Below are 25,836 nucleotides of genomic sequence, written 5' to 3' on the forward strand. Positions count from 1 at the left end.
GCATGCGCGGTGCGGCTCCGGTGGCGCATTTTCCCCCAAGAGGCGAAGGTGGCGCCCGGCGGGGCGGAAGGGGGCGGTGCTGCCTCCCCCCCCCATCCCTTCCTCCCTCCCCTCCATCCCGCCGGGCGGGGCGGGGCTGCGCGGGCTGGCGGCGGCCTGAGGTGAGCGGCGGGGAGCGGGGGGGGCTGCGGGGAGCCGGGGCTGGCGGCGGTGGCTCGGGAGAGGGGGTCCTGGGGGGGGTCCCGGGGGGGTCCCCTCGCCCTAAGATGGCGCTGGGAGCCCCGAGCCGGTGCGCGGAGCCCTGTGGGGGGAGGCTGGGGGCCTGCGGCTCCCCTGTGCCTCGGGAGGGGCTGAGGAAAGTTGCTGTGACTGCTGAGATCCCGCAGGGAGCTGGGCAGCCCTGCGGGCAGGAACCTCCGTACCAAATGTGTGAAGTGTGGTAACTTCAGAGATGTTCCTGCTCTTTGCAGCCTCATACTTGATGGTATTCTGCCGTATAGACCCCTGTAGCTGCCTTCATTTAGGTGTCTTTATCGAGTTCCCCTTCTTTCTATAAGTTTTGGGACTCACCGTCCTTGTTTCTGTGGGTACTTTAGACATGTGGATCCCTCTTATGAGGGATCACCTCTCTTCTCTTTCTTACAGTAATTTCCTTAGGTCATTTTCAGGTAGCAAAACAGCCCAGGAAAGCTTAACCATCGTGATTTCAAGTTGCCCCCACTGGCAGGCCTTTTCTTGCTCTATTTAAAAACAAAAAATGAAGCTCAGCTGTAAGCTGTAATGCTTTTCTGCTTTAATCATAACAATGATAAACTCTTGGCATTTGTGGGAGAAGTGCCTGGTTAATTTATCTTGCAATGAGCAGCGTTTGGGAGGATTCCTATTAGTAGTGCCTGAAAGTTTGCTGTGTGATACTAGCCAGTTTTCAGTTGGATGGGGATTTTTGAATGCTGTGTTAGTGCCCTATGGACAGGGAAGACACCCCCTCCTTCCCTGAGGGGGGAGGAAGAGCTCTAACATTTACTTCTAAGAACTTTGTCAGGGCAATGACCGGTGAGTAATCTTCACATTCTTTGTTTTGTGCTGCTACAATGTGTGCTAACTGCCCAACCCTTGTAGGCTCAGTGTTAGTGGGAAACCCTCACACAGAAGGAATTCAACCCCAACATCTCCCCTAGCTGAGCACCTTCGATTCTAAACCCTCCCTGTGGCTTCTTGATGATTAATTGTCACGGGAGGGTGGCTAACTTGATAGTGTCTCTATATCCAGCTCTATGAGCATCTCTTCTTAAAACATCCGGGGATGGGCTGTGATGAGCATTTCTTATTTCACTTCCTCACTGAAATCCTTTGAGACTTACGCTTGATGTGTAGGGGTGCAGTTTTACAGCTGGTGTTCTTAGTGGCAGCCCTAGCTTGCAAGCAGTTCCTGTCCCTGGAGCTGTACCAGTAAGGTAGGAACAACAGGGAGCTGAGGGTGTCAGATAAGCCCAGCTTTGATTATTGTGGCCCGATAGCCTGTTGTGCTGGCACACCACAGGGTCAGATGGGAAGGCTGTAATTCTTATTGTGGTGTTACTGCTAAGAAACTGCAAAGCTTTCCAGAAAGGTCCTGTCTTACAAGGATTGCAGTAGCAACTGCGTGTGCTTAAATAGCATTTCTTGCCCCTGAAGTGTTGATAAATTGGGTTAACATATGCAGCGAACCAGATAAAGGAATTGATCCAAGCCTAAGCTTTGCAAGTAGTTACTTATGCAGATTAGTTCCCAAGTTTGTACTGCTACAAATATTTGTGGGTCCTGAGGGTGGGAATGGGACCAAAAGACAGGAACTGAGGAAGCTGCCACTGGAAGGGAAAGCTCCTGAGTGTTGAGGAATACCAGGTCTAAGTAGCTTAAGAGGAAGTGATAACTTTTAATACTGATCCTTTGAGTTGTTGATGGGAAACGTATTGCTGGACTCTGAGAAAGAGTGGTATATACTGTATTTCACTCATGTCAACCACTCCTCTTAATGTACCAATGTTAAAAATGCACCAGTCTGTACTTCTAAAGTCACTTTAAAATAATTACTTTTATCAGTAACTTACAAAACTACTTAATTGCTCCAAGAGGAGGGAAAAATGCATTCTTTCGTGGATGCTGGCTAAACAGCTAAGAAATGATGCTGAAGTAGCATGAGACGTTACGCTACTGCTGCAGTTCCTGTCTTAAAATGACATTAGAAGAATTGTTTTGAGCTGCTGTATCTGCAGTGCAGCAAGGAAGGCTAGAGGTGAAAGGAGAGAGAATCCATTATAGAAAACAGTCTGGGGGAAAAATGCAAATATGGATGACCATAAGGATGTGAACTAAAAACCAATCAATAGATAATTGTTGAGCTCTGAAGGTAGTGGATCTTAAAAGATTTACTGTGAGAGTATGATGTATATAGTATATGGGAAAGCATGTGCAGATGTCTGTGTGCTTAGTAGGAAAGCAGTGTGTTCGTCTTCCAAAACATCCATCATGATGAAGGAACCTGTCAAAAGGCTCAAGCTAGTGCTCAGCTTGTTTAGGTTGCCTTGGAGTAAGGTGTAGCTTCTGCTCTTAGGCATCTGCGTTTTCCCGTGGTGAAAGAGCACAGGGAGACCTAATCCTATTAGTTGTACGAGGTTTTGTATATACTGAGTGTCTTCTCTAACTCTGTACAGTGGAGCTCCATTGTTGTGAATGCTGATGTTTTAAGTGTTTGTCTGTCGTCTGAGCCATCTAATATGTACAAAAGTCAAAGTAAGCTAAAAGGCTAGGAGTTGGCTTAAGCTATTCATGAATAATTAAAGAAAGCTGTATTTAAAACATGCTTGCTTCTTATCCGAATGCCATCCGGGAAACTTCTTGTATAGTAAAGGTAGTGGTCACCATCATGTTCAAAACTGTAGCACGTGCATCTAGCCTAGAGGTCACTGACTTTTTATATTTGTATGCTCCTTTATTTTGTTAATTCAACTTTTTTTTTTTCCATTTAAATAGTGTTCACAACCCTTTCTTTAAGAGTGAATTACCTCTTATCAAATAAAGACATGGATGGGAACGATGAAACATCTAAAAGAATCCTAGAGCCATACCAGTATTTACTTCAACTACCAGGCAAGTTTACTTTTACTCTTTTAAATATCAAAATTATTTTTCTAACATTTTTCTTTCCTAGGAAATATATGCCAAGAAGTTTATCCTTTCTTGATTTGTGGAGTTACAATTAATTAAAACTGTTGAAAAAGTGTTAGTTTGTTTTTATTTCTCTTGTGAAACTGTCCTTTTGGTGAAACTGGTACAGTGGCAGCTGAGCCTGTCTGTTAGAGCACAGATAGTTGTCTTGCATTTGCTCTGTCTTACATTCAAAGTCGCTGACTTACTGGAACTGAGCAAGCACTGAAGACTTGATTCCATTTTTGAAGAGTGAAACATTGCCAGCCCAAAGTTTATCTGCTTGCTGTACTAGGCTTGATGGATTGTGTGTATGTTTTAAATAGCTTCTTTTATGTTATTTCTTCACCCTGGTATGTGTAGAGCCAGGCTTGTTTTGGGCTGATTTTGTCTGTCTCTGGGTTGTTTCACTTACCAGAGAATCTGCCAGTCCCTGTCTGGTGTTAGGTCACCAGCAACACATTGAGATAAAGTTTCTTTTCTTGAATAGCAGCTATATTAGCAGAATGGAGGAGGCAGTTTGTGAGAGAATTAATGTATGGGCATGCCAACTAGAAGGCTCTGCCCAGCTTGTATCAAATACTGGGGGAACTAACAAATGCGCAAAATTTGGTAAGTATTTAAGGAAAGTAACCCTGACCAAAATGATATCTGACTGGGGATAGGAGACGTGTCTAGGCAAACAGCGTAACTAATCACAGGTACAGTACTAACTGGCTTTGTACATCTGCAACAAGACCTATATTATCAGCAGGGTGGGTCTTTAACCCATGCATATTGAAGTTCATTATTCATCTTTACAAATATCACGAGCATCTTGTCTACGTTAATGATTGCATGTTCTTGGCAGCTAGTACTACTTGAGTTGAAAAAGTAGAGAAGGAAAGAATTTGGCAGTAACACTCCTTTTGATAATGCCAGAAAGTTTTTCCTGTTTCCTCACAGTATTTTTCATTCTGTTATGTGAAACTGGGTGGTGATTTTGCTAGAAGACTTATTTGAGAATCAATCTGTGATATTCCAGAGAGCTTTCTAAGAGCTGGTCCTGAAGAAGCTTCTCCAACACCATCTTAAAGGAGGGTATTTGTTTGGTTTGTTTATCTGACATAAACAAGGTATATCATAACCCCTCTGTGTTTTTAGCTGCTTTTTTTTTCCTTTTAAGAAATTGTAGCTGCTGGAAAAGAAAGCTCAGCTACCTAGTAGCAAATATGCACGAGATAAAAAAGTGTCAAGACAAAGAAAACAACCTTCTGTAGGCATAAGTGCTTGACTAATAGCTCTTCAATTAGCTTTCACTTAAATGATGCATCTGGTTTAACCTTCCCACCTTCATTCCTGTGGCTGAACTCCTGTACTTCATGGTGTGTTCAACCCTAATCACTCTATCTTGATGGCTTATAGACTTATATTGATGAACGGTGCAAGCACTTTGTCCTGTCCTGCTAAAATATCATAAATCTGTCTGCTGAAACATGTTGATCTCCTGTGAATTTATGTTTTGGGGAAGGTGAGAGACAAGATACACCATGTAGGAATGGTGGTGTGATTTGGAATGGGAGAATTCTCCTAAGGTAGACAGGTAAATGTCATGTGCCTGTGGAAAGCTGTTATGGAGTAACAGTGGAAGCAGTAAGTGTTCACAATCATATAGCTGGATGTTGTCTGGTTTTTGGAATGTTGGCTTTGCCTGAAGTCAGCTATGCCAAACACAGATCAGTAGGAGCCAGCTACTTGTGTGAGCCTTGGCATCAGTACGAGCACCGATGCTTGGTGAAGGGAAAAATGAGGCATATGCTAGCAGTTCATAATTAGGGTGGAGCCCAGATGAGATGCCTGAGCTAATCTAACAAGCTTTTGCTGAAAGAGGAGGTTTAATTCCATCTTCCTTCTGGCAGTATTCTCCCGCATCTTAACTCATGCCAGTTCTCAGCTCACTAACCAGATGATTAGGTAGTATCAATCACCTAACCTGCTGGAAAACTTGGCAGGCAGAATAGTTATCTTTTGTCCAGCTTGTGGTGTGGCACAAGGGTGAGGCCAAAGAGCTGTTTCTCTCTTGGATCACCTGGAGCTCTGAGAAGCTTCTGGAGAAAGCTCAGTTCAGTCAGCTCTGTACAATTATGACCCTTCAATATCCAGTTGCTTATCTTGTAGGACCAGTTGAAAAACAGTCTCCAAGTGGTTTAGTAACCTGTGAAAACTTGAAGTTAGATGCATATCAAAACTCTTACATAAAGAAGAATTGTGTAACTGTATTGAGATGGTTTGAAAAATGTCTGCTAATGTTGCCTGTAGTGTAAGAATACAAGCTTTTATAGTGATGTTAAGGGTTAATCTCTCAAAGAAGAGAAACTTGATTATTCTGCTTGCCATTAATGAAATAGGATTTTAATGGTAGCTGAGGTGATACTTAGAAGTTGAAGAAACATACAAGCTTGGGTTTATAACACTAGGCTAGAAAAATTACAGGGCTTAAGTCTTTTTTTTGTGTTGCAATTTTAACGGTTAGTATGCTAATGATGGAATAAACATTAATTAACAGAATTTAGTGCCTGGGAGAAGCATACATCTTGAAACAGTAACTTTTCTTGTAAAATATTTCAGTAGTAGAACATAAAATTGCCTTACTCTGAGTCTAGTATTCTGCCCTTTACTTGGGTAAACAAAGTGCAATAAGCAGAAATAAATTTCACAAATGCCAATAATGTGATTTGCCTTAAATTCATGCAGATGAGGAAGAATCTTTCATCTTGGAGTAGCTAAGTTAACAGCAGGAGCTGTTTTTGCAGCCCTAAGGAGTATATGGGCCTGCTATTGAAAAGGATAGATTCCAATCCTATTCACAACTCTGCATCTTGCCTTTCATGTGCATTGCTCTGGTCTTGGCTTCAGTCTTTCCTGGGCTTACTTGGCTTGCTAAACAATCAAGACTGGCTTTTGGTCTTTTTTTCATATTTTTCTGCTCAGTTGTTGAACTTAACCAGCTTGGTGAAGGATTTTTGAAGCAGCAGTAGCAAGACGAAGGTGATGCTTTACTTTGACAGTAGCCTCTCAAATGTACTGAAACAGATTTTTTTTTTAATAGCATTTATGTTTTTTTCTCACTCTTCTGATCTCCTCTAAAAGAGAATAGAGCTAACAGGCAGCCAACAGATGTAGTTCTGCGTGGCAGTTCATGTAGAAGGAGACTAGAAACTGAGAACATGGTACATGCACTTAGGAATGGTGGTGATGTGCCACAGGGCATGATCTTTACCAGTGGAACAAATGCACCTTACACATCAGCAGCCTCAATCTGGGCTGTGTTCCTGAGGGAGGTGGCATCTCTCCAGGTCTTGTACTGCAGAGATGCCTAGGAATCCCACCGGGCCAGGAGAAAGTACTGTTCCAGCCCCCAAAAGATATATAATGGTCAAATTTGCTTCCACCAAGCAAATCAGCAGTGGAAGAGGGTCAGCAGGCTGCACAGCATTAGAGATAATAATTAGATTGGCAGGATCCTTTGAAGGTCCTTCAGGTTCAAGACCCTGAATGCACTGAAGGAGGGGCAAGAAGAGTGCATAACAGGTTGGAAAATGGAGGCTTGTGCAATGGTGAAAGCTGGGAGCTCATGGCTTCTGGCACCAGGAAAGATTCCTGTTCATCATGAAGATAAGCAATTGTCAGGTAAGTTTAGTGCACCAGAAGAAAACAAATGGCTAGATCTGTGTATGGCACAGCTCCAGGCTGACAGCAAGTGCCAGTAGTGGGGAGGCTGCTGTTCCTCTGTTATCTTCCAGAGGCATGCTGCTTCTGGACAGCTTGGGTCAGGGATGTTCCTGAGAGAATACCAAGGGGTGTTTCATCCTAAGGCTACTGAACCCCGTGCCTCTTCAATTTGAGAACCAATGGATATAGCTGGGGACATGTGGGACTTATCAAACATGACTACATGGCTTTTGGAGTGAGGGATGGGCACAGGAGACCAAGTGTGTTTTTTTTTTCTTCCTTAAGCTCTTCTCCCCTCCTCTCCTATTCAAGAAGAATAAGCAGATCCTTTCTGTTAACAACCAGTTAGTCGCACAGTTGACATTAACAGCAGGGATTTGGGTTTTATGATCATGGGGCTCCTTTTGTGCATTGAGGACTACTAGGAGGAGGTGGGATCCACCAACCTGAGTTGGCACTGGCTGACTGACCTGATGAGAAGTTATTCTTCCATTATCACTTCAATTTAAATAAAAGTACCCAAAATAAAGCAAGGAAGTGATGAACTGGCAAGCAAAGGGTATAATCTGATGTGGACAAGAGACTTTTTAATTAACAGAACAAAGCTGACAGAAGTCCACTCCAGATGTGTGCATTCAAATAAGGAAGTGATAACAGGGCAGTGTGATGCAGGAAGCTCTCACTCCTACTAGGGAATCTGTAGGACTGGGTGACTCTCAAGTGCCTGTACGCAAATGCATGAGGAATAAATAGGAGAAGTTAGATGTCTGCATGAAGCTGCAGGGCTGTGGTTTCATTGGGATATTGGATGTGGAGTAGCTGGAGAGCTGCAGGTGGATATGGACTGTCTAGAAAGGCTGGGACGGCAAAGAATGGGAATTGCCTGTTTATGTGAAAGAGCAGCTGAACTGCACAGAGTTCTGCCTTGGGTTAGATTAACCCATAAACTCTCAACAGGCTCAAGATCAGAGGGCAGATTGATATGGGTGACGCTACGGTGGGTTTGTGTTATAGGCCATCTGATCAGGAAGCAGTAGATGAAGCCTCCACACAGCTGGAAGAAGCCTCCTTCACAGGCCCTTGTCCTCATGAGAGACTTCTACCTCGATATCTAGTAGGAGAAGCAATGCAGCAGGGCATAGGCAATCCCAGAGGTATCTGGAATGCATCAAGGACCAACGAGTTGGTGAGGGAAGGCATTTTGCTGGACTTGACACTTCGAAAACAAAGAATTGGTTGGGATGTGAAGGCTGGGGGCAGCTGTGTCCGCAGTGACCACGGGATGGTGGAATTCAGGATCATGAGAGGAGGAAACAAGGCAGAAGGCAGAATCACAGCCTTGGACTAGTTAACCCTATTTTGAATGGGATGGGAGTTTAAGCTAGACAATCCTACAGTGGCTGTGATCTGTCCCAAAGTGGCTGCCCAGGTTTAAAGGGATGGGCTTGCTCTCTTTGCCTGTGTGCTGGCTGTAGCGTAGCTGTGCGGGGAGGTCTGATCAGGGACCCGTTTAGCCCTAACCCATCAGAGGACAGAGCTAAACATGAAGTGCACAATACAGCTGAGGTAATATAATAGCTTGCTTCATCCATAAGGGTGATGCCCCTTTCCCCCAGCTCTCAGCATCTGCTGCTTAGCCTGTACTAACTCTGGCAGACCCGCTTTAGAAGCTGACTCAGTACATAAGGCTGGCAGAAAGCTAGCCTAGCAAAAAGCAGTCAGCTTTCTGCTGGGGTAATGAGTTGAATTAGCTTAGTGAGGCTCTAATGAGGGCTAGGTTAATAGTCCCTCTGCTCTTCCCCATGCTGTTCGATCTGTTTCACATACCCTCACTCTAAGTGGGGTGCTGCCTTAAGGGCACAGTTTGAGGTCACTTTAATGCAGCATGTGTAAAGAAATACTGATCAGCAGCCTGTCCGGAGCAGGAGGTCTATGAGCTCTGGGTCTGTGCTCTATCAGGAGAACAATCATGTAGATATAAACACATGTGTAGCCAGTCTGATTTTAGAGAAGCTCCTCTTATGTGATTAAATAGGTGGGAGGGACTGTCCTCAGTGTGACCCCTCTAATTTAACTGAATCTTTGTTTCCAGGATAATGACTTTACATTCTTATCCCTATAAATTATTTTAATATAAATTACCTATCTTGTCAGAGTGGGGCTATTAGGTTTGAAATATTTTTTCCTACCTTGTTTTCCACCCCACATTACTAATGAGAAAACAAGTTTTGCATAGTTTTTGCTTGATTGGGGTGGTATTGGGATCTTCAGCAGATCAAACAGTGCATTTAGCCTAAATTTGTTAAAAAGCTGTTGCGGTACTGTCTATAATTATGGCTGGGTACAGTAGCTAGAAGAATTTTTGGAAGCTAGATCTGGATAGTCTTCAGTTGTACAAGAGTCTGCTTAGACTCGTCAAGAGGGTTGTGATGCATAACAGTGGAAAATGAGTAATTATGGTGGTGGTAAGTTTTACTCCATTTAATTTTGTCCTCACATCTATAGGCCATCTAGTCTGAAGGGAGGGCTGGAGGCCAAGAATGGAGTCTTACTGTATGAAGTGTTGAAGGGGTTGGGTCTCTTGTCATCATAGTGTGACCGTAGGCATAAAACATGCATGTGGAAAATTGCTGTAGCATCAAATAGACCTGCTAGGATTGACTTCAGAACAAGATACAGTAGCATTTATGAAGCAATAATGGGGCTCACAAAAGCAAATCTGCACCTGTAAAAGAAAAGATTAATGCTTCACTATATAGATAGTGTTCTTTTCCTTTAATAGTCAGTGTCTAGACAGCCTCGCCAGAACAGGGCAGACAAGTCTAACAATTCAAATGCAGTCTACACTGAGGAGCTAAATGGCCAAATCCACTGTGTATATATTAACAGTCCATTTGGATTACATGCTGGTAGTTATGTACCTCATGATGAAATAAAACTTGTTACTGAGTACCTAGCACTCTGTAAGTGTATTTTCTAGGAAATGTATTTAGAAAAACAGAATTAAGTTGCCTAATGCTTATATTGATGCAACAGCTACCTTTTTCCTTAATCCAGAAGTGAGTAACCAGCTGTAGATGAGGTATGCTTTCTTAATGTGATATTATCTCTGACTAGCTTTCTTTATGGATGTACTAAAATATTTGTTTACGCTTACCTGGCAAGCTGTACAACTTGGCAGATGTCTGTAACAGTTACACTCAATACTTGAGTGATTATTTCCTCTTCAGTTAACTCATGCAATTAAAAAAAAAAAGTTGAGCCTTGGATGCAGGGAGTCTTGACCCTGCTTTGTGCAGTACTTGGTGGTCATGAATATGCAGTAAGGCAGGGAACGGATTTGGCCAAAATCTGATCCACCCACATAGTGGGTGGGAAGGAAAGAAGAGGAGGAAAGTCTGAATGTTGGTAGTATTTCAAATCCTTGACATCTGCAGGAGCTATTGCTGTCAGAAGCAGATCTAACTTGAACTAGTGATGGTGCTTAGCTAATGTAAGATATTTTAAAACTCTTGGGTGCTACTCTAATTTTGCATTCTAACTTGAGCTCTGGTTACCCATGTTAAAATGGTGAACTTAAGTCAGTGAATTATTGATTTAAATGCATGGCTTTAAAAAATTAAAAAATAGAACTAGATACTTATTGTCCTGATAGAGAATAAGTCTGGCATGAGAAACTTAAGATATCTGTTGTGCTGTTTCAGAAACAAAGTAATCCCTCCCTCCTGCAAAAAGCTATTAGTATTTAAAACTGAACAGAGAAAACAGAAATGGAGAATGTGAGCCAAAGGCAGTGTATGTCTGAGTAAAAGTGCCCCTTCCCATAGGGCACAGCCAGAAGCCAAAGCTCCTGGGAAATAAATGCTTTTTCATTAGTCACTTCTGTCACCATCACCTTTTGTTTTTTGTTAGGAAATAGTGAAAACCTATTTGAGAACCGAGCAAAAATTGAAGCCCTTTGAGCAAATGAGGATGGTTACCACCCCCCACTATAGAACCCAAACCACAAACCTGCTGCGTAGATCTTGGTGGTGTGATAGAAGAGGAGAAATCCCTTCTGATTTCTCTACAGTATATGATTGTGAGTGAATCTATCCACATTAGTTACTCTGTTCTGTATGTGCTGGTCACACAGCAATACAGAGAAGCCTTGGGGAAAGATTCAGGTGTTGCAACTTCTTCAGTGCTGTGGGCAGGATGGCATCATTAATGTGAGTGCTGATATTGCGGAATCATTCCTGGGTTATGTCTCTCAGTAGGTCTTGGAGTAATATGGAACCTGCTATCTAGGTTGCACTGCTTTGAGGTTTGTTGGAAACTGCTTCCAGAAACCTTGTTGATACAAGCTATGTATGCAAGCTCTGTGTCAACACATTTTGCTGTTACTTGAAGATCTGAAGCTCAGCTGAGCCCTCTTAAAGTTTGAAGCTGCAAGGCCTGTGTGGGTAGAGAGTGACTGATCAATATGAAATTGTTCAGTAAAGATCAATAAACACACTGGATAAATATTTTTACACAACCCTTAGCAATTTATTAAAGAAAGCTGACATCAATAATTTATAGGCAAGGTTAACTTGTTAACACGGGCTAACTTATTTTAAAATCATCTCCTTCAGGTAAAATTTATCTGGAATGAACAGTAATACTTAGCTTAATACCAAATTTGTACTTGTAATCTTGTCCGTTGTTTCTCTGAAATAGGTGGCTGCCTGGTTCTCTGCCAAACTAGAGGTAGCAAAAGCAGAATGTCCCATTATGAACAGGTGAACCTCTAGAGTATAAGATAAATGTCTGAAATCTTGGGAAGTTCTGTTCAGAACTAGGTTGTTTAGAGTTATTTAATAAGTATGTCACGTGTCACTATATCTTCACAAAGTCAGTAGCAGATGAAGAGCACTACAGTAGAAAGACTTGATAATGGAGAGGAAATAAATATTCAGCAAGTACACATCTTGAACAAATAATGAATCATAATTTTAAATTTTTTTTTCAAACTTTCTAATCTTACACAAAGTCAACGTGCCTGGCAAACTAGGACTTGCTTTCAGAGGTAGCAAACTGATCCATACAGGTTACTGACGGACTCAGACTCAAGATCACTCTCTAATTAAACTGCCAAAACTAAATAGTAACATGTAAATACCTGCTTTATAGTATTGTTTATGTACATTGTTGTGAAATGCTACCAACAATCAGCAACTTGAGTTCTAATGTTTATACAATGAAGAAAACAAGCTACAAACTTACTGTAATGTATTTTACCCTTTCAAGTGGTCATGCTTATCAGCTTACTGCTCTCAAATCAGTTACAGTTCATAAGTCAAATTGTTGTCTAATAATGAACTTCATGTGATTTGTGTTTTTTTCCTCATTGTAGGTAAGCAAGTGAGAACCAAACTGTCGCAGGCCTTTAATCACTGGCTGAATGTTCCAGAAGATAAGATACAGGTACTCACTAATTATTTTTAAAGGGCTGTTATCTTTCTGCCAAGAATATCAATAGCATTGTTGTTAACGTGTTTAAGTCTTCTGATAATTTATGCTACATAATTTCCAAATATAACGTACAGCTTCAGCAAAATAACTAGTGCAAAGCTTTGGCTGTGGTGGAACACTAAAGAAACAATTTCCACAGTTTGTCTTGTGTAGAACAGTCACTGCTTTTCAAGTGTGCTCAACCTTTTGAGTTGTGGATGAGCAGTTGCTATTGTTACCCGCTGTGGTTATTAACAATGAGTTTTCCATGACTTATGAAAGAACCTCGATGGTTACCTTGTAAACTACACATAGTGATTGAGAATAAGCTCTTACTATTTTGATACAAGAACATCAAAGCCAGCAGTCAAGTGAACTTTATAAACCACTTGTTTTGGACTTCTGGGTGGACTTCTTACACAGTCTAGAGTCCTTACTCTCTATTGAGAAACATTTGACCAGGAATATTCCTTTTTTCCCCTGTTGGACAGATCTGTGCAAGATGTGTAGCTGTGTGTTTAAACACTGGCTTCTAAAATGTGAAATTCCTCTTCTGCTTCAACTATAGTTTTGCCAAACTGCTTATTTAGGGTGCAGAAGGTACTCTGTATCCAAGGTAATGTAAGTAATTAAAGTAACCAATTGTGGTGGTTGGTAGTGTTTCAGTTGTGTTTTTTTTTTGACACTTACCTGGTCCCTAGCTAATTTCATTAATAGGCAGGCCATTAGGGTTTGAAGAAGTCTTCTTTACAGTTGCTTGTGTGATACTTCATAGTCCTTGAGTAGCAAAATGGCTTAAGTAATTTAAACAGTGAAGGAAGAAGCTGCATTAGTCTCCTAGTAATCTTATTTTTTCCAGCCTTGTCCATTGTGATGGCTTCACCCTGATGGACAGCTAACTTCTACTACAACTGCTCTCACTCCTACCCTCCTCAAAAGGAAGAGGAAAAGAAATGCAATGGAAAAGGGCTTCAGGGCTGAGATCAGGACAGGAACATTGCTCACCAATTATCTGCACAGGCAAAACAGTCTCAATGTAGGGAGAATAACATAATTTATTGCCTGTTACTAACAGACTAGAGCAGTGAGAAACTAAAAGCAAACTAAAATAACCTTCTCCCCACCCCCCATCCATCTTCTACCTCCTCCTCCTGAGTGGCACAGGGGAATGGGGGTTGTGGTCAGTCCATAACACTTAATCATCTGCCGCTCCTTCGTGGTCCCTCTCTTCCCCTGCCCCCCGTGGGGTCCCTCCCATGGATGCCATCCTTCCTGAACTGAGCCTGCAGGGGCTGCCCACAGGCAGCAGCTCTTCAGGAACTGCTCCCACACGGCTTCGTCCCACGGGGTCCATCCCCCAGGAGCAAACTGCTCCAGCACGGGTCCCCCACGGGTGGGGGCAGCTCCCCCCAGACCCCCTGCTCCTGCGTGGGCTCCTCTCCACGGGCTGCAGCTCCGGCCCGGGGCCTGCTCCAGCGGGGGCTCTCCATGGGCCGCAGCCTCCTCCAGGCCACATCCACCTGCTCCACCGGGGGCTCCTCCACCCACTGGGGGGCTGCAGCGTGGAGATCTGCTCCATGTGGGACCCATGGGCTGCAGGGGGGCAGCCTGCTCCACCAGGGGCCTCTCCACAGGCCGCGGGGGAACTGCTGCTGCCTGCCTGCAGCACCTCCTGCCCTCCTGCTGCACCGACCTTGGAGTCTGCAGGACTGCTTTTCACTCCTCACTTCCAGCTGCTGTTGCATGGCAGTTTTTTCCCTTTCTTAAATCTGTTCTGCCATAAGCACAAGCAGCATCATTTGTTGGCTCAGCTGTGATTGAATCCCTTTTGGAGCCAGCTGGAGCTGGCTCTTACCTACCATAGGGCAGGTCCTTGGCACTTCTCAGAGGCCACCCCTGCAGCCCTCCTGCTGCCAAGCCCTTGTCACACAAACCCAATCTATCCATATAACTCTTTAGCCAGATTTATTCTGGTTTCCACCTAGACAAATGTATTATAGCAACCTGTGTACTTGTATGCATGGCTTTAGTCAGAAATCATAGATCAAAATTCAAATTAGCAGGAATCTCTGGTAGTTATCCAAGTCAAACCTGCTCTAAGAAGGACTTGTTCCATAGCTGCTTCAGGCTTCTGAGAGCCTTGCTGAGTCTTGAAAATCTGACTCTGCAGCCTCTCAGGGCACCTTTTCCAGTGCTGAATCCCTTTCATGATAAGTTTTTCCATTATGGCCTACTGGAATCTCCTGCACTGCAGTCTGCAGTTATAGCCTCTTACCCTTTTGCTGAGCACCGGTGATGATGAGTGTCTGTTGTTTTTCTAGCACCATAGATAATTAAAGCTGCAGTACCATGGTGTGAACAGAAGTAACCAGTTCTACCTGTCACTTGTAAACAGGTAGTCATGTAACCATTATTGAAAACTTAGACCACTTGTTTTAGTTATCTTTATGAAGAAAACTGATGCTTTAATGTTTGTTTTACCACTTAAATGGTTTGTGATTCTCTGAATAACCTCAGGACGAAAACAAGACCCTGTCATCTTTGACTCTTGCTGAAATCGTTAGTGCTTTTGTCTATAATTGTACTCATTTTAATAATGTAAGGCTGTTGAAGTCAGGGTGACTGCAGGTCCTCTTTGACATCTCTTGTAACTTTAAGTCTTTCCAGTTGTCTAGCAGCTTGATTCCCTTCCAGTTACTTGTATTCTATTAAAAATCTGAATTTTGATATTGTTTATCTAGCTGAATACAGTTGAGGCTACTGTTGCTTGGTAGTTAGTTTTACTACAGGCTACCATTACTTTACTATTTTCTCAGCCACGTGGTCTCTTTTCTACCTCCTGCATCCTTTAGTGCATTTTATGTTGCACTGAGACACATCAGCTTTTTGAGTTAGAGAATACAGCACCTGTCAGATTGACTTTCTTCTAAGACAGCACTGAAATGGCCTGGCACAGGGCCAAGTAAAACTTAAAGCTGTTGCAGGTAAGAAGGTACAGAAATCTGGGTGTTGAAAGTGGTATTGCAGCGGTCACAGATTAGATGGGCTTGGGCTGTAAGAAAGCATAGTGCTCTGTGTTGGTCTTCTGCTTTCATTATGAAGAGCAGTCTTACTCATTTCCTCAGGCATTTCCTGGTATCTTCTAGAAAATAAGCTTTTTCTGCTGTCTAAACTTCTTCCTGCCTCACTTCCAACCTTAAAGCATTTCTGACACTGCTTTTCCTTATGAAAGTTAACAAGATAACTCAAACAGTTATGAAGCGCTATTTAAGTTACTTCAATTCAACCTTAAATGTCTAGAAGCTCCAGAAGTTCACAGAACTGAAAGCAATATGAAATATGCTAACAAGAAATGCTAGAGTAGGCTCATCCAATGAATTCATAGGGAAGCTTTTCTGATAGTACTGAAAATGACATAATGGACTAAACCAATATTCAGAAAAATAGGCATTGCAAAATTGCTTTTTATAATTACTCTATCCTTTATGACTTTAAAGTTAGTGGGCAGCAATGTACCTTTACAGGTCAAAGTAGTCCTCAATTCTAAGTCCTAGATGAGTCATTAGTGCTCAAGTAGCTTGTTCTTACAGTTGTTATCTTGGGCAAACAAACAATTTGACTGCAGGATTTCAGTTTAAAAACCTTTAGGGACAGTGGTCACTGAACACTTGGTGGCTTGCTGCTGAAGAAATGCTTGCAGCAGCAAAGTCCCTCTTAGTGCTTCCTAGAGCACCCACCAAGTACAAACACACTAGCTGTGTGCTACTACTTAATGATGGCCTTAATGGTTTTTAGAAGCAGTTGTTCTGATGAGTGCTTGAGTGCAATGCTTGTTGCTAGCAAGTATGACTGGCTCAGTAGCTTCAAAATGATGTCTTTGTCACATGTTTTTGCAATGAGTTTATACCATATGCAGTTTTACATGCCTAAACTTACTTCCATTTAAGCAGGTGCTGAACATACCTGTTCCTTGCATAGGAGTTCTGCAATGAAAACCATAGACAGGCTTCAAGTTATTGAAGTGTCCTGATTTGGAACTGTTAGGGCTTACTGTTTGTTGCATATAGCCAGCCCCGAGCTTGATGTTGTGAACAGCTTATTGAGTATAATAAGCTGCATATCTCAAATTAGTAAACCTAGACTTGTCACAACATCATGTTTCTTCTTTGCTCTATTTGTGTTTCTAATATGTCACTGCATGGCTGCTAGACCATGGCCTATTTTAGGACTGTAGCAACAATAGAGTGGAGTAGGTCCATGGAAACACTTTGGGGAATACATTCACATAGTGGCTTCTGTGATCAGATTCGGTGGTTCAGGACTAAATGGTGAACTGGATGATTAAGTGAATCATAAAACTAATAGTAAGAACAAGTGGTCTAATGGGGAGCCTTGGTGACAAAGAATATCATGCTTTAAAAGTTTTCCTATTGTAAATAAAATCTCTCAAAACTGGAGGTTAAGTTGCAGTGGGAGATAATAACTTTCTCTTCTTGTAATAGGTTATCATTGAAGTGACGGAGATGTTGCACAATGCAAGCCTGCTTGTGGATGATATTGAAGATAACTCAAAGCTACGGCGGGGCTTTCCAGTGGCTCACAGTATCTATGGAATTCCATCAGTAATCAACTGTGCTAATTATGTGTATTTCCTTGGCTTAGAGAAGGTTTTAACCCTTGATCACCCAGATGCTGTTAAAGTTTTTACCCGTCAGCTGCTGGAACTCCATAAAGGTCAAGGCCTGGATATTTACTGGAGGGATACTTACACCTGTCCTACAGAAGCTGAATACAAAGCTATGGTGCTACAAAAGACAGGTGGTCTCTTTGGATTGGCTGTAGGCCTCATGCAGCTCTTCTCAAATTATAAAGAAGACTTAAAACCACTTCTTAACACACTCGGTCTCTTCTTCCAGATAAGAGATGACTATGCCAACTTGCACTCCAAAGAATATAGTGAAAACAAGAGTTTTTGTGAAGACTTAACTGAGGGCAAGTTCTCATTCCCAACCATTCATGCCATTTGGTCAAAACCTGAAAGTACTCAGGTGCAAAACATTTTACGCCAAAGGACAGAAAACATAGATATAAAAAAATACTGTGTGCATTACCTTGAAAATGTGGGTTCATTTGAGTACACTCGAAATACGTTAAAGGAGCTTGAATCTGAAGCCTATAAACAAATTGAATCACTAGGGGGAAACCCTGAGCTTGTAGCACTAGTTGAACAGCTGAGCAAAATGTTCAAAGAAACTGAAAATTAATAAATTTATCTCTTGGGGGGTGAATGGAAGCTTTGTAAAATGGGAAAATAACTAGATTATCTGAAAGGTGCGATAATCAGTCTCACTTAAAACTACTTGTGTTGCCACATTACAGAAATTACTGTTGAAACCAATTTGGCCTCTGAGTATTGTGATATATCCTATCATCTATATGGTCTTAATTGTAACTGCTTGCAGATGGCTTTGTTAAAGCATATGTACTACAGCTGAAACAAGCCATGAATCTGTGTGATCTTTACACAATCATTGGTGTTACTTCAGCCCTGGAACTCTCATAGGGTATGGTGCATATTCAACCAGGCTACTGTAGGTTTCTGCCTGAAGTTCCATATTAAATTAAATCTGATTAACCTGAGTGGCTTGTGTGTTTTTAAGCAATGCTCTAGTAAACCAAAATTTGCAATGTTAAATAACAAAAGATACTTGCAACCAGAATGCATGTACAAGTGTTGCATTGTAAATGTAAGCTACAGTTGTGAAGATCAGATGGATCTTCATTTAATCCTAATGTGAACATCCTGTACAGTGTCTGAGGATACTTCCAGGGGAATACAAATTGTGGAAAATGTTTTTTTATCCAAGTGAGACTAATGTTTAGACTGAACTGTTAGCTTTATAGAGACTTCTGCTTAACTTAGGGAGAATGTTCTGTCACATCAGAAAAGTATGAATTTGCCACTGGTTCCAGCTCTGCTGTGAATAGCTTTGATTGCCTGGCTTTAGGTTTTTAAGCTGTCAAATATTTTGTAGCCTGGGACTTAAATCTATGCATTAGATCTCAAGCATGTAGCTGCAAATAGCAACATAGTAAGGTGCTGTTAGGAATGGTATGAGATTTCACAGCAGGTAACTTTAAGACACTGATTGGTGCAGGTCTCTGTGATCTCTGCTTTTAATTGAGGGGGGTTCTCCAGGAGTTAATTCATAATTCATACCGCATCTATGTTCTGATTTTGTATCAGGAGGCATGTTATAGGTCTCTCTGTAGGGACAAATTCTGTAACTTTTGGCTAAGACAAAGTATGGTATTTTGTTTTATAAGATGTAGTAATCAGTTTTGTAAATTGCTTAAATGTTGGTTTTGAGATGATGTACACAGGCATGCATGCATTGAACTGAGAACTAGGTTAGAGGGGTGGCCTGGTAAGTGACAAAAATCTCTGCTTGTGTGTGTGCACGCATACGGAAATGTTTGTTTCTTGGTTGGGCTGGCTTTAACCATAACCAGGTTCAGTTTCTTTAGTCTTCACAGCCATATGTGGTTTTGCTCTGATGTAGGTTCAGATCAGAGGTGGGACTGATGCTATCAGCAGTGTCTTCAAGCTGATAACACACTCTCAGAAGAAATGGCCAGAGGTACCTGGCTTCTAACAGCTGAAGGGTAGTTCTGTGTGTTCACTTAGTCTACCTGGAAAACAGGGAGAGTCATTACCTCAACCCAACTAACTGAAGAAGGCTGCTATAACATCTTCCTTCGGCAAGCCTTGGGAGTCTTCCAAGAGTGATCAAGCAAGAAAAAATTCAGGATGACTGCTTTTAGTCAGAGACATTACGTAGGTATAGTTGATAGTTTATTCATTTTATCTGCGTGCTGAGGAGGGATCTCTCTGCCCTATGATTAAGCACAGAAAGTAGCCTTTTCACTGAGTGGGCCTGGTTGCCAGGATTGACTAGCTTAAATTTGAAGGGTATCTTTTATTTAATGTTAATGACAGTGACTGTATTTCCTTTCTTAATTTGTAGTGCTTAGTAGTAAGCCTGTACATTCCTAGTATTTTATGGAAAAATACCATCTGCAGCAAAGTGCAATGCTTATTTTGTGCCATGTCTTAGGAGTTTCTAAGCACTTTTGCAACAGTGCTTAGTGATGTTGAATGATGGAGAGAAGAAAAAACATTGTCAGGAGAATCTCCTAGCCTTACTGTGTAAGATGTCTTTCTGCTGACTAGGCTATTATGACTATGTACAGTGCAAAGTGCACTTAGTGCCATTTCATTTTTGTTCAGTTGCTGGATGTAAATAGTTGTATAATCAAACTTCCTTGATGAAGTAGGGTTTTTTTTTATTTTAAAACTTTTTTTCTACCATCTGAGATTTCTGCTGTGTAGTCAGTTCTTTGGTTTATTCTGGCAACTCCTCCCAGTATTTAATACTGTATCTTGCCAAAACATGCATCCATTAACTTAAGAGCAGGTACACTGGAAGCTTTCCAGCTCTGGGCCCTTTAAACCACAAGATAAGAAAAGTACCCCCCAAAAGGCAGCTGGACCAACAAGAAACCATGCAGCTCTGTCTTGCTGTTCTGCCTGGTATTTTGATACCAGACTTTCAATACCAGTAGTCAAAGCATTTTCTGACGGTATATCTTAACAATACTCCACTCCTGAGCATTTTGCTCTTCGCTTTGGCTAGAATAAATCAAAACCTTTCAGGATTTTTCTTAATGTATTCAGAAGCTGGAAAGGCCAGACTCTTTCCCTTGCATTTCATAAGCCAGTAAAGCATCATTAAGCATAGTCTAGGCAGATTTTATATTTTGGTGCCAGAAGAGATGCTGTATCCTCATCTATATTCTCCAGCATTGGCCCTGGTACAAGCTCCTGGTGTTCAGCCATGTTAGGTAAATAACTTCCTTGAAGCTGCATGAGTTGTCTTTGGCTGCAGAATTCATTTAGCTGTGTCAGTGCATTTCTCAGGGGTCGGATGTCACATCTGTCTTTGCCTCTTACGTGGTCGACGTTACCTGCATCAATTGTAATGAACGTGGTATCTCTTCAGGACCTCCCTGAGGAGACAAGCTTGTCTTCTGCCTTTCGCTTTGAGCTCAGGCTGCTCCATGAACACACTAAGAGCAACTTTGTACACATCAGCCAGCTGCTGACACAACCTCTCATTTCCACACTGAGCCTCAAAGCTGAATATTGAAACTTTGAGTACCTCAGTGAAGTTTCTTTCTGTAAGTCTCACATTGTTTCAGTGACTGAGTTGAGAAGTTCAGCAGCCAGGGAAGCTCTCTCTGTACTCTGCTTCAAGACTGCGCTGCTCTGGAGATGCCTACAGCTAATGTGACTCTTAGTAAAGCAACCTTGTAATTAGTGTTTGTGGGAAAGATGCAAACTCTTACCTCTAGGTAAATGTGTGAAGGCTGCTGTGTGGACTCATTACTGTGAGACAGTAAAAATACTTTGAAATATGTGGTCTTTGGGCATTATTATTTTCCTTTCCCTCAGAAGCCATCAAGAGTATCTAGAGAATTTCATAGTTGAGTGCAGAAGGCATGGTGTGACGGGCATAGTATCTGCTCGTGTTCATGAACAGAACATGAAGGAGGTCTGACATGGTCTCTGTGAACATTGCAGTGTTTTTTTTTAAATGCCACCCTATGAAAATCTCTTATGTTCATTATAAATACATACACAGATTAAGCATCTCCAGTAACTTCAGTTACTAATAAAGCTTTTTCTGACAACCTCTGATTTTTCTTCTACATCAGTATGTTGAGCAAAGTGCATGTTCCACAGAAAGCCAGCTGTTTTCACGTTTTGTGGTTAGTGTAAGTAGTGATCTAGTTCAGGCTATAGAAATAGGACTATTTTACAGGAGCTTAAGCATTCTTAAATGTTATCTTTCACAATTCACATCTAACTCCAACCTACTTAATTAGCTATCCTATTACTACTTTTATTTTCTTATATTAACTTTTCATGTTAATTTAGTATACATATTTTTTGTAAGAAGCTAAGCTTCACCATTCTACAAGAGGTCAAAGATGCCATAAAGAAGATCTTATAAAATTGCAGCATACCTCACAGGTCACAAAGAAATGACCATACAAGGTGAAAGCTATCCCTTTTCCATTTGATAAACCTTTCTTCTGCACTTTCATGCAAATGTCCCTAAGTTCACCCCTGAAGCCCAAATGGCATTTTCTCTACTTAACTTGACTTACTGTCAGGGAGGCTCACGCAGTAGGTGTTCAAATGAACTTCAGCAAACATTTTCTTCTACTTGTGTTCTGCTGTGCTAGAAGTGCTATGCTACTTTGTGATCCTCTAGTCTTCATGCTTTACCAAGGGCTCCTATTCTTCACTGTTACTCTCTGTAAAAGACAGACAAACGCTGAACCCACAACTCATACAACCCATCATTCACTGCAGAACCAGTGCTTTAGAATCTACTCTTTCCCAAATTCTTTCTACAGCAAAGAGATACCTTTTCTATTTAGTTAAAATGTGTAGTTGCTATTATGAATGCTCACCAGTATTCTTCTATAAGTCTGTTTCTTAGAAATTCTTATCTACATTCCCCTGTTGCTGTAATTATGATAGAAATGCTACCTTGCACTGTGCTATATACAAATCCAGTTCCTTCTTCCAGCCTGGCTCTAAAAAGGACTTTATTAATGAGAAGTGAGGAAAAGCTTAATCTGCAAAGCAAACATGAGTTCATGTAAAACAGAGTGGGAGGAATGAGATGGCAAGAGAAATTAATTAGAAATGGTAGAGGTCGGGATCTGATAAATATCAGATTTAATACTTAATATTGTTAAGTGAGTCTGTAATTTGAGATGTGATAGTTATTACTGATGTGATTAGCAGCTGATGTGTGTGCAGACATGAGCTTTTAAAGCTAGCAGTAAAAGGCCTTACAACTGTAACCTAGCTTGTTAGACTTTGTATTCCGTCTTTTCCAAGTTTACTTTCCCCAGTGATTTATCCACAGCTTTAATTCTGCATTTTTATTTGCCTTCCACAAACAAAGACTTACATTTAGGGTGTGGAAAATATACATTGATATTTCTAAAACTGTTCATGGCAGTGGGAAAGAAGCAGTATTTCTTTAAGCTTCACCTCAGTGGTTGATTTTGCTACTTGTTAAGTACCTAAATGCCTCTGTATGCTGTGGAAATTTCCTATGTTAATGGCTTCTTCTCCCAGTTTTTGTTAAAATGCTAACATTATGGTGTAAAAGCATGAGTTTGTGTATATTTTCCCACCTTTTTATATAAAAATTGATTCAAAATCAAATGTCTCTAGCGCTGAATTGAGCCAGGCTTTTATTCATGTACAAGAGCTATATGGGCATCTGTTGCTCCTAGTTCTGTCTTAATCTCATCATGTTACGTTTCAGGTTTGATATTTACTATGCTCTTTGTATTATTTGCTCAGTACTTGCATTGTAATTCTCTTCCTTCCTCAGCTATATTTCCGGTTTGCTACTAATGCCATAGCACACACGATACCGTCAAACTCCTTTTTGGTCCTGGACAAAATAGTCTGGTTTGCTCCTACTTTATATCTTGGCTCATCCTATGCCATTACAAAAGTAATCCAAGATTTTCTGCAATCTTGAAATGGAAGAAACTTTTTTTTTCCAAGAAGCTAAAGCATTTAACATTTTATGTTGCCATTCTCCATGTAGTTGGACCTTCTTTACCTCTCCTAACTGTTTGCCTTTAACACTTACTTTGCTTTTGTGGTATCACTCATAGGCCTCTTCATGAAAGTTTAACTTGCTAACCAGGGAGAAGAGGATTTTTGTGTGTGTGTGTGTTTTGTTTTTGTTTTTTTGGTCTGGGTTAATGAATTATTCTACTCAGCAAAAGCCTGATGAATGCCAAAGCTGGCAGGTGGATGAGGCAGAAGCAGAGCCAAGGGAAGGATTTGAGAGAATAAGAATAACCATTTTAGGCTCCTGAGGCTGCCTCATGTAATTTCACCTTGTTTTACAGCTCTCATTCACTTTGTTAGGGAAAGAAAAAAAATGCGTTCAGTTTTCCTGAGCTTCCCTTTTTACTTTCTAAATGTAATGCAAGAGATACTAGAGTTATAAATGACTTACTCTGATTGTTATGTAAATAACTTGCATAATTACTTGCATATATTATTATAGTACAGATAAAACAAAGGGTACATTGTTTCCCTAGCTTCAGGAATAGAAAAATTGTTAGAAAATTACAGTAATTGAACAATCTGTTACAAGCTGACATGATTTGATCATTACCTCATGTTAGCATCCTTCCTGGATGGCTTCTATTAGACCTCACCACTGGCATTCACCTTTTCTACAGCAGTTTCTTTTAAATGACTTCAGAAGGCAACTTGGTGAGGAGGTAACAAAATAAATCATTGTTTTGATGCCCACTTACTGTTTTTTTTTTTTTTTTTTTATTTGTTTGTTTGTTTGTTTTTTTAAATAACAGAGTAAATCTAAGTGCTCATGTTTTTCTTTACTAGCTACATGTACACATTCACGCTTGTCACTGAGGCTAGTGGTTCAGCTGGTGTGGCTGGGAATAATCCATGATTCATGAATCCACTTCCATTCAAGTGTATGACCTGCAAAGTTTATAATTAGGCATTTGCTGAGCAATTCAGTTTACTGCAGCATAGAGAGCCATGGGAGGTAACTCCCAAGAAGGCTTAACATGACACTTCCAGGGACAGTGCTACACAACCTATGTGAGTAACTCTGATGTGAAGAGAAATCCTAGATAATTTTCTGCTCAAAAACAATCTGTGAAAATCCTCTTTACTCCCTTGGAAATGTGAATTACATGATATGGTGCCAGTTAGCACATGTATCTCCTCTGGATCACAGTGGATTATTTTCACTCTTCATAAAGTTTCAGTTGTTATTTCTGGACCATATGGTAGAAGTTGCTTAATGATTAAAGTAATAATTGAAGTCCATTAAAAAGGGGGGTGGGGGGAAAGAAAAATGATAAACTCTTTTTTTATGCAGTTTTGAAATGCATATAAAAGATGGCCTGTTGTCTTGCTGTAGTCTAGCATATGTTAGCCTGCAGTGAACTTCTGTTAGCTGAGGGAGGCACAACAACTCTGCATCGATTTCAGTTATTAAGCACTCAGGCGCATGTGGCATCAAGGCCCTGTGAACAAATCAAAGGGAGAAAAATGAAAGTGCTTGCAAAGAAGAAACACAAAGTTATTTAAAAATAGAACTTCAGGTAATTGTGAAGTTAATGCACAGAGACATAGAACTAAAGCCACGGAAAACTGTGGGAGTTAACTGAAGAACCTATTGCTACTTACGTTCTTTTTGCGGGTGGGATGGGACAGTGCTACATAGCCTGATGTGAAAACACCATTAAAAAGTAAAACACGGTAAAAACCTTTTGAAGGAATTGTCATTGCTATTCCCAGAAATGTAAAAAGTGTGCTTTAAACCCATTTTCTTGCATTTCAAGTCAACCAAAGTGAATGTTAAAGAAATTGTGAAGAAAGATCTTTTACTTAGGCACTTATAAAATGCGGAGCTTGTACGTCTAGTAAAAGGTGAAAATGTTACATTGGTCTGGTTGTTTTATTTGCATTGTCCTGTTGCTGATCAAATAAAACCAAGTATGTTGGACGAACTGTACCTGTTTGTTGATTGTAGTGCTAAACCAGAAGAAACAATAAGTAGAAAGAAATAGAATAAACAGGAAGTTATGCTATTTTCAGCATCATCTTAGAAATACCAAATACAGGAATTCAGCAATACATATATAGGTTCTCAGACTGCCTGAATTGTCTATAAACATGCTGTTAGGGTCAAAAAGGTGGTGAAAAATATTGTTTTAAGCACCTTTCCTGACGTGCAGGAAAGAAGTGTAAGATCACTTACTCTTCCATTCTGGCCAATTAATATTCAGCATACTGAGTGCTGTTCCAAATAAACGTGTAATTTAGGAAAACAGCCTGACAATAATTCATAAGGATTAATAAAAATATTGCAACTGGCTTTGCAGTACTATTAATAATGGAGTTAAGGATGTTCCACATTGTTGGGACTGCTGTTGGAAGCACAGTAGGGGAATTTTGAGAAAGAAATTTGCAGGAGGGGGAAGGACATAGAGCAGAAGGAACGCTCCCTTTACAAGAACATGTATTGCCAATACTGCAAGTGCTGCATAGAGTAGCATCCAGCTACAAAACTGAGCAGGACAATGCAATGTACCGCTTTGTAGGCATGTGAAAGAAATTAAGTTTTACTAAACATTTTGACTTTTTTATTTAGTTGTTTTAAAGGTCAAAACTCTTGATGTAAGTAAAAACCCAAAGAAGCCATAAAAGCCAAGAGAAAAGTGATTGGTTACAATTACAGGTCTGGCCACCCCGATTCCTTTCTGACAGAAAATGCCTTTGGTGATTCAGACAAGCATATCTGATAAAGA

At 41.0% G+C, this 25,836-nt stretch overlaps 1 protein-coding gene across 3 annotated transcripts; it reads left to right on the top strand.

The window, feature by feature from the left end:
- Positions 1-25,031, top strand: GGPS1 (geranylgeranyl diphosphate synthase 1). 3 transcript variants are annotated; one of them, XM_068676206.1, is made up of 4 exons: positions 1-161; positions 3,013-3,129; positions 12,275-12,345; positions 16,875-25,031. In XM_068676206.1, the coding sequence occupies exons 2-4, from the start codon at positions 3,063-3,065 to the stop codon at positions 17,634-17,636; spliced, it is 900 nt and encodes a 299-aa protein (XP_068532307.1). In that variant the 5' UTR covers positions 1-161; positions 3,013-3,062; the 3' UTR covers positions 17,637-25,031. The 3 variants fall into 3 exon arrangements, with proteins under 3 accessions (XP_068532307.1, XP_068532308.1, XP_068532310.1); XM_068676207.1 differs by lacking the exon at positions 12,275-12,345 and having other exon boundaries at positions 143-161; XM_068676209.1 differs by lacking the exons at positions 1-161; positions 3,013-3,129 and adding an exon at positions 12,864-12,988.
- Positions 25,032-25,836: the final 805 nt, after the last annotated feature.

The sequence above is a fragment of the Anas acuta genome, chromosome 3 (assembly GCF_963932015.1).
Source record: "Anas acuta chromosome 3, bAnaAcu1.1, whole genome shotgun sequence".
In the NCBI taxonomy this organism is placed as follows: domain Eukaryota; kingdom Metazoa; phylum Chordata; class Aves; order Anseriformes; family Anatidae; genus Anas; species Anas acuta.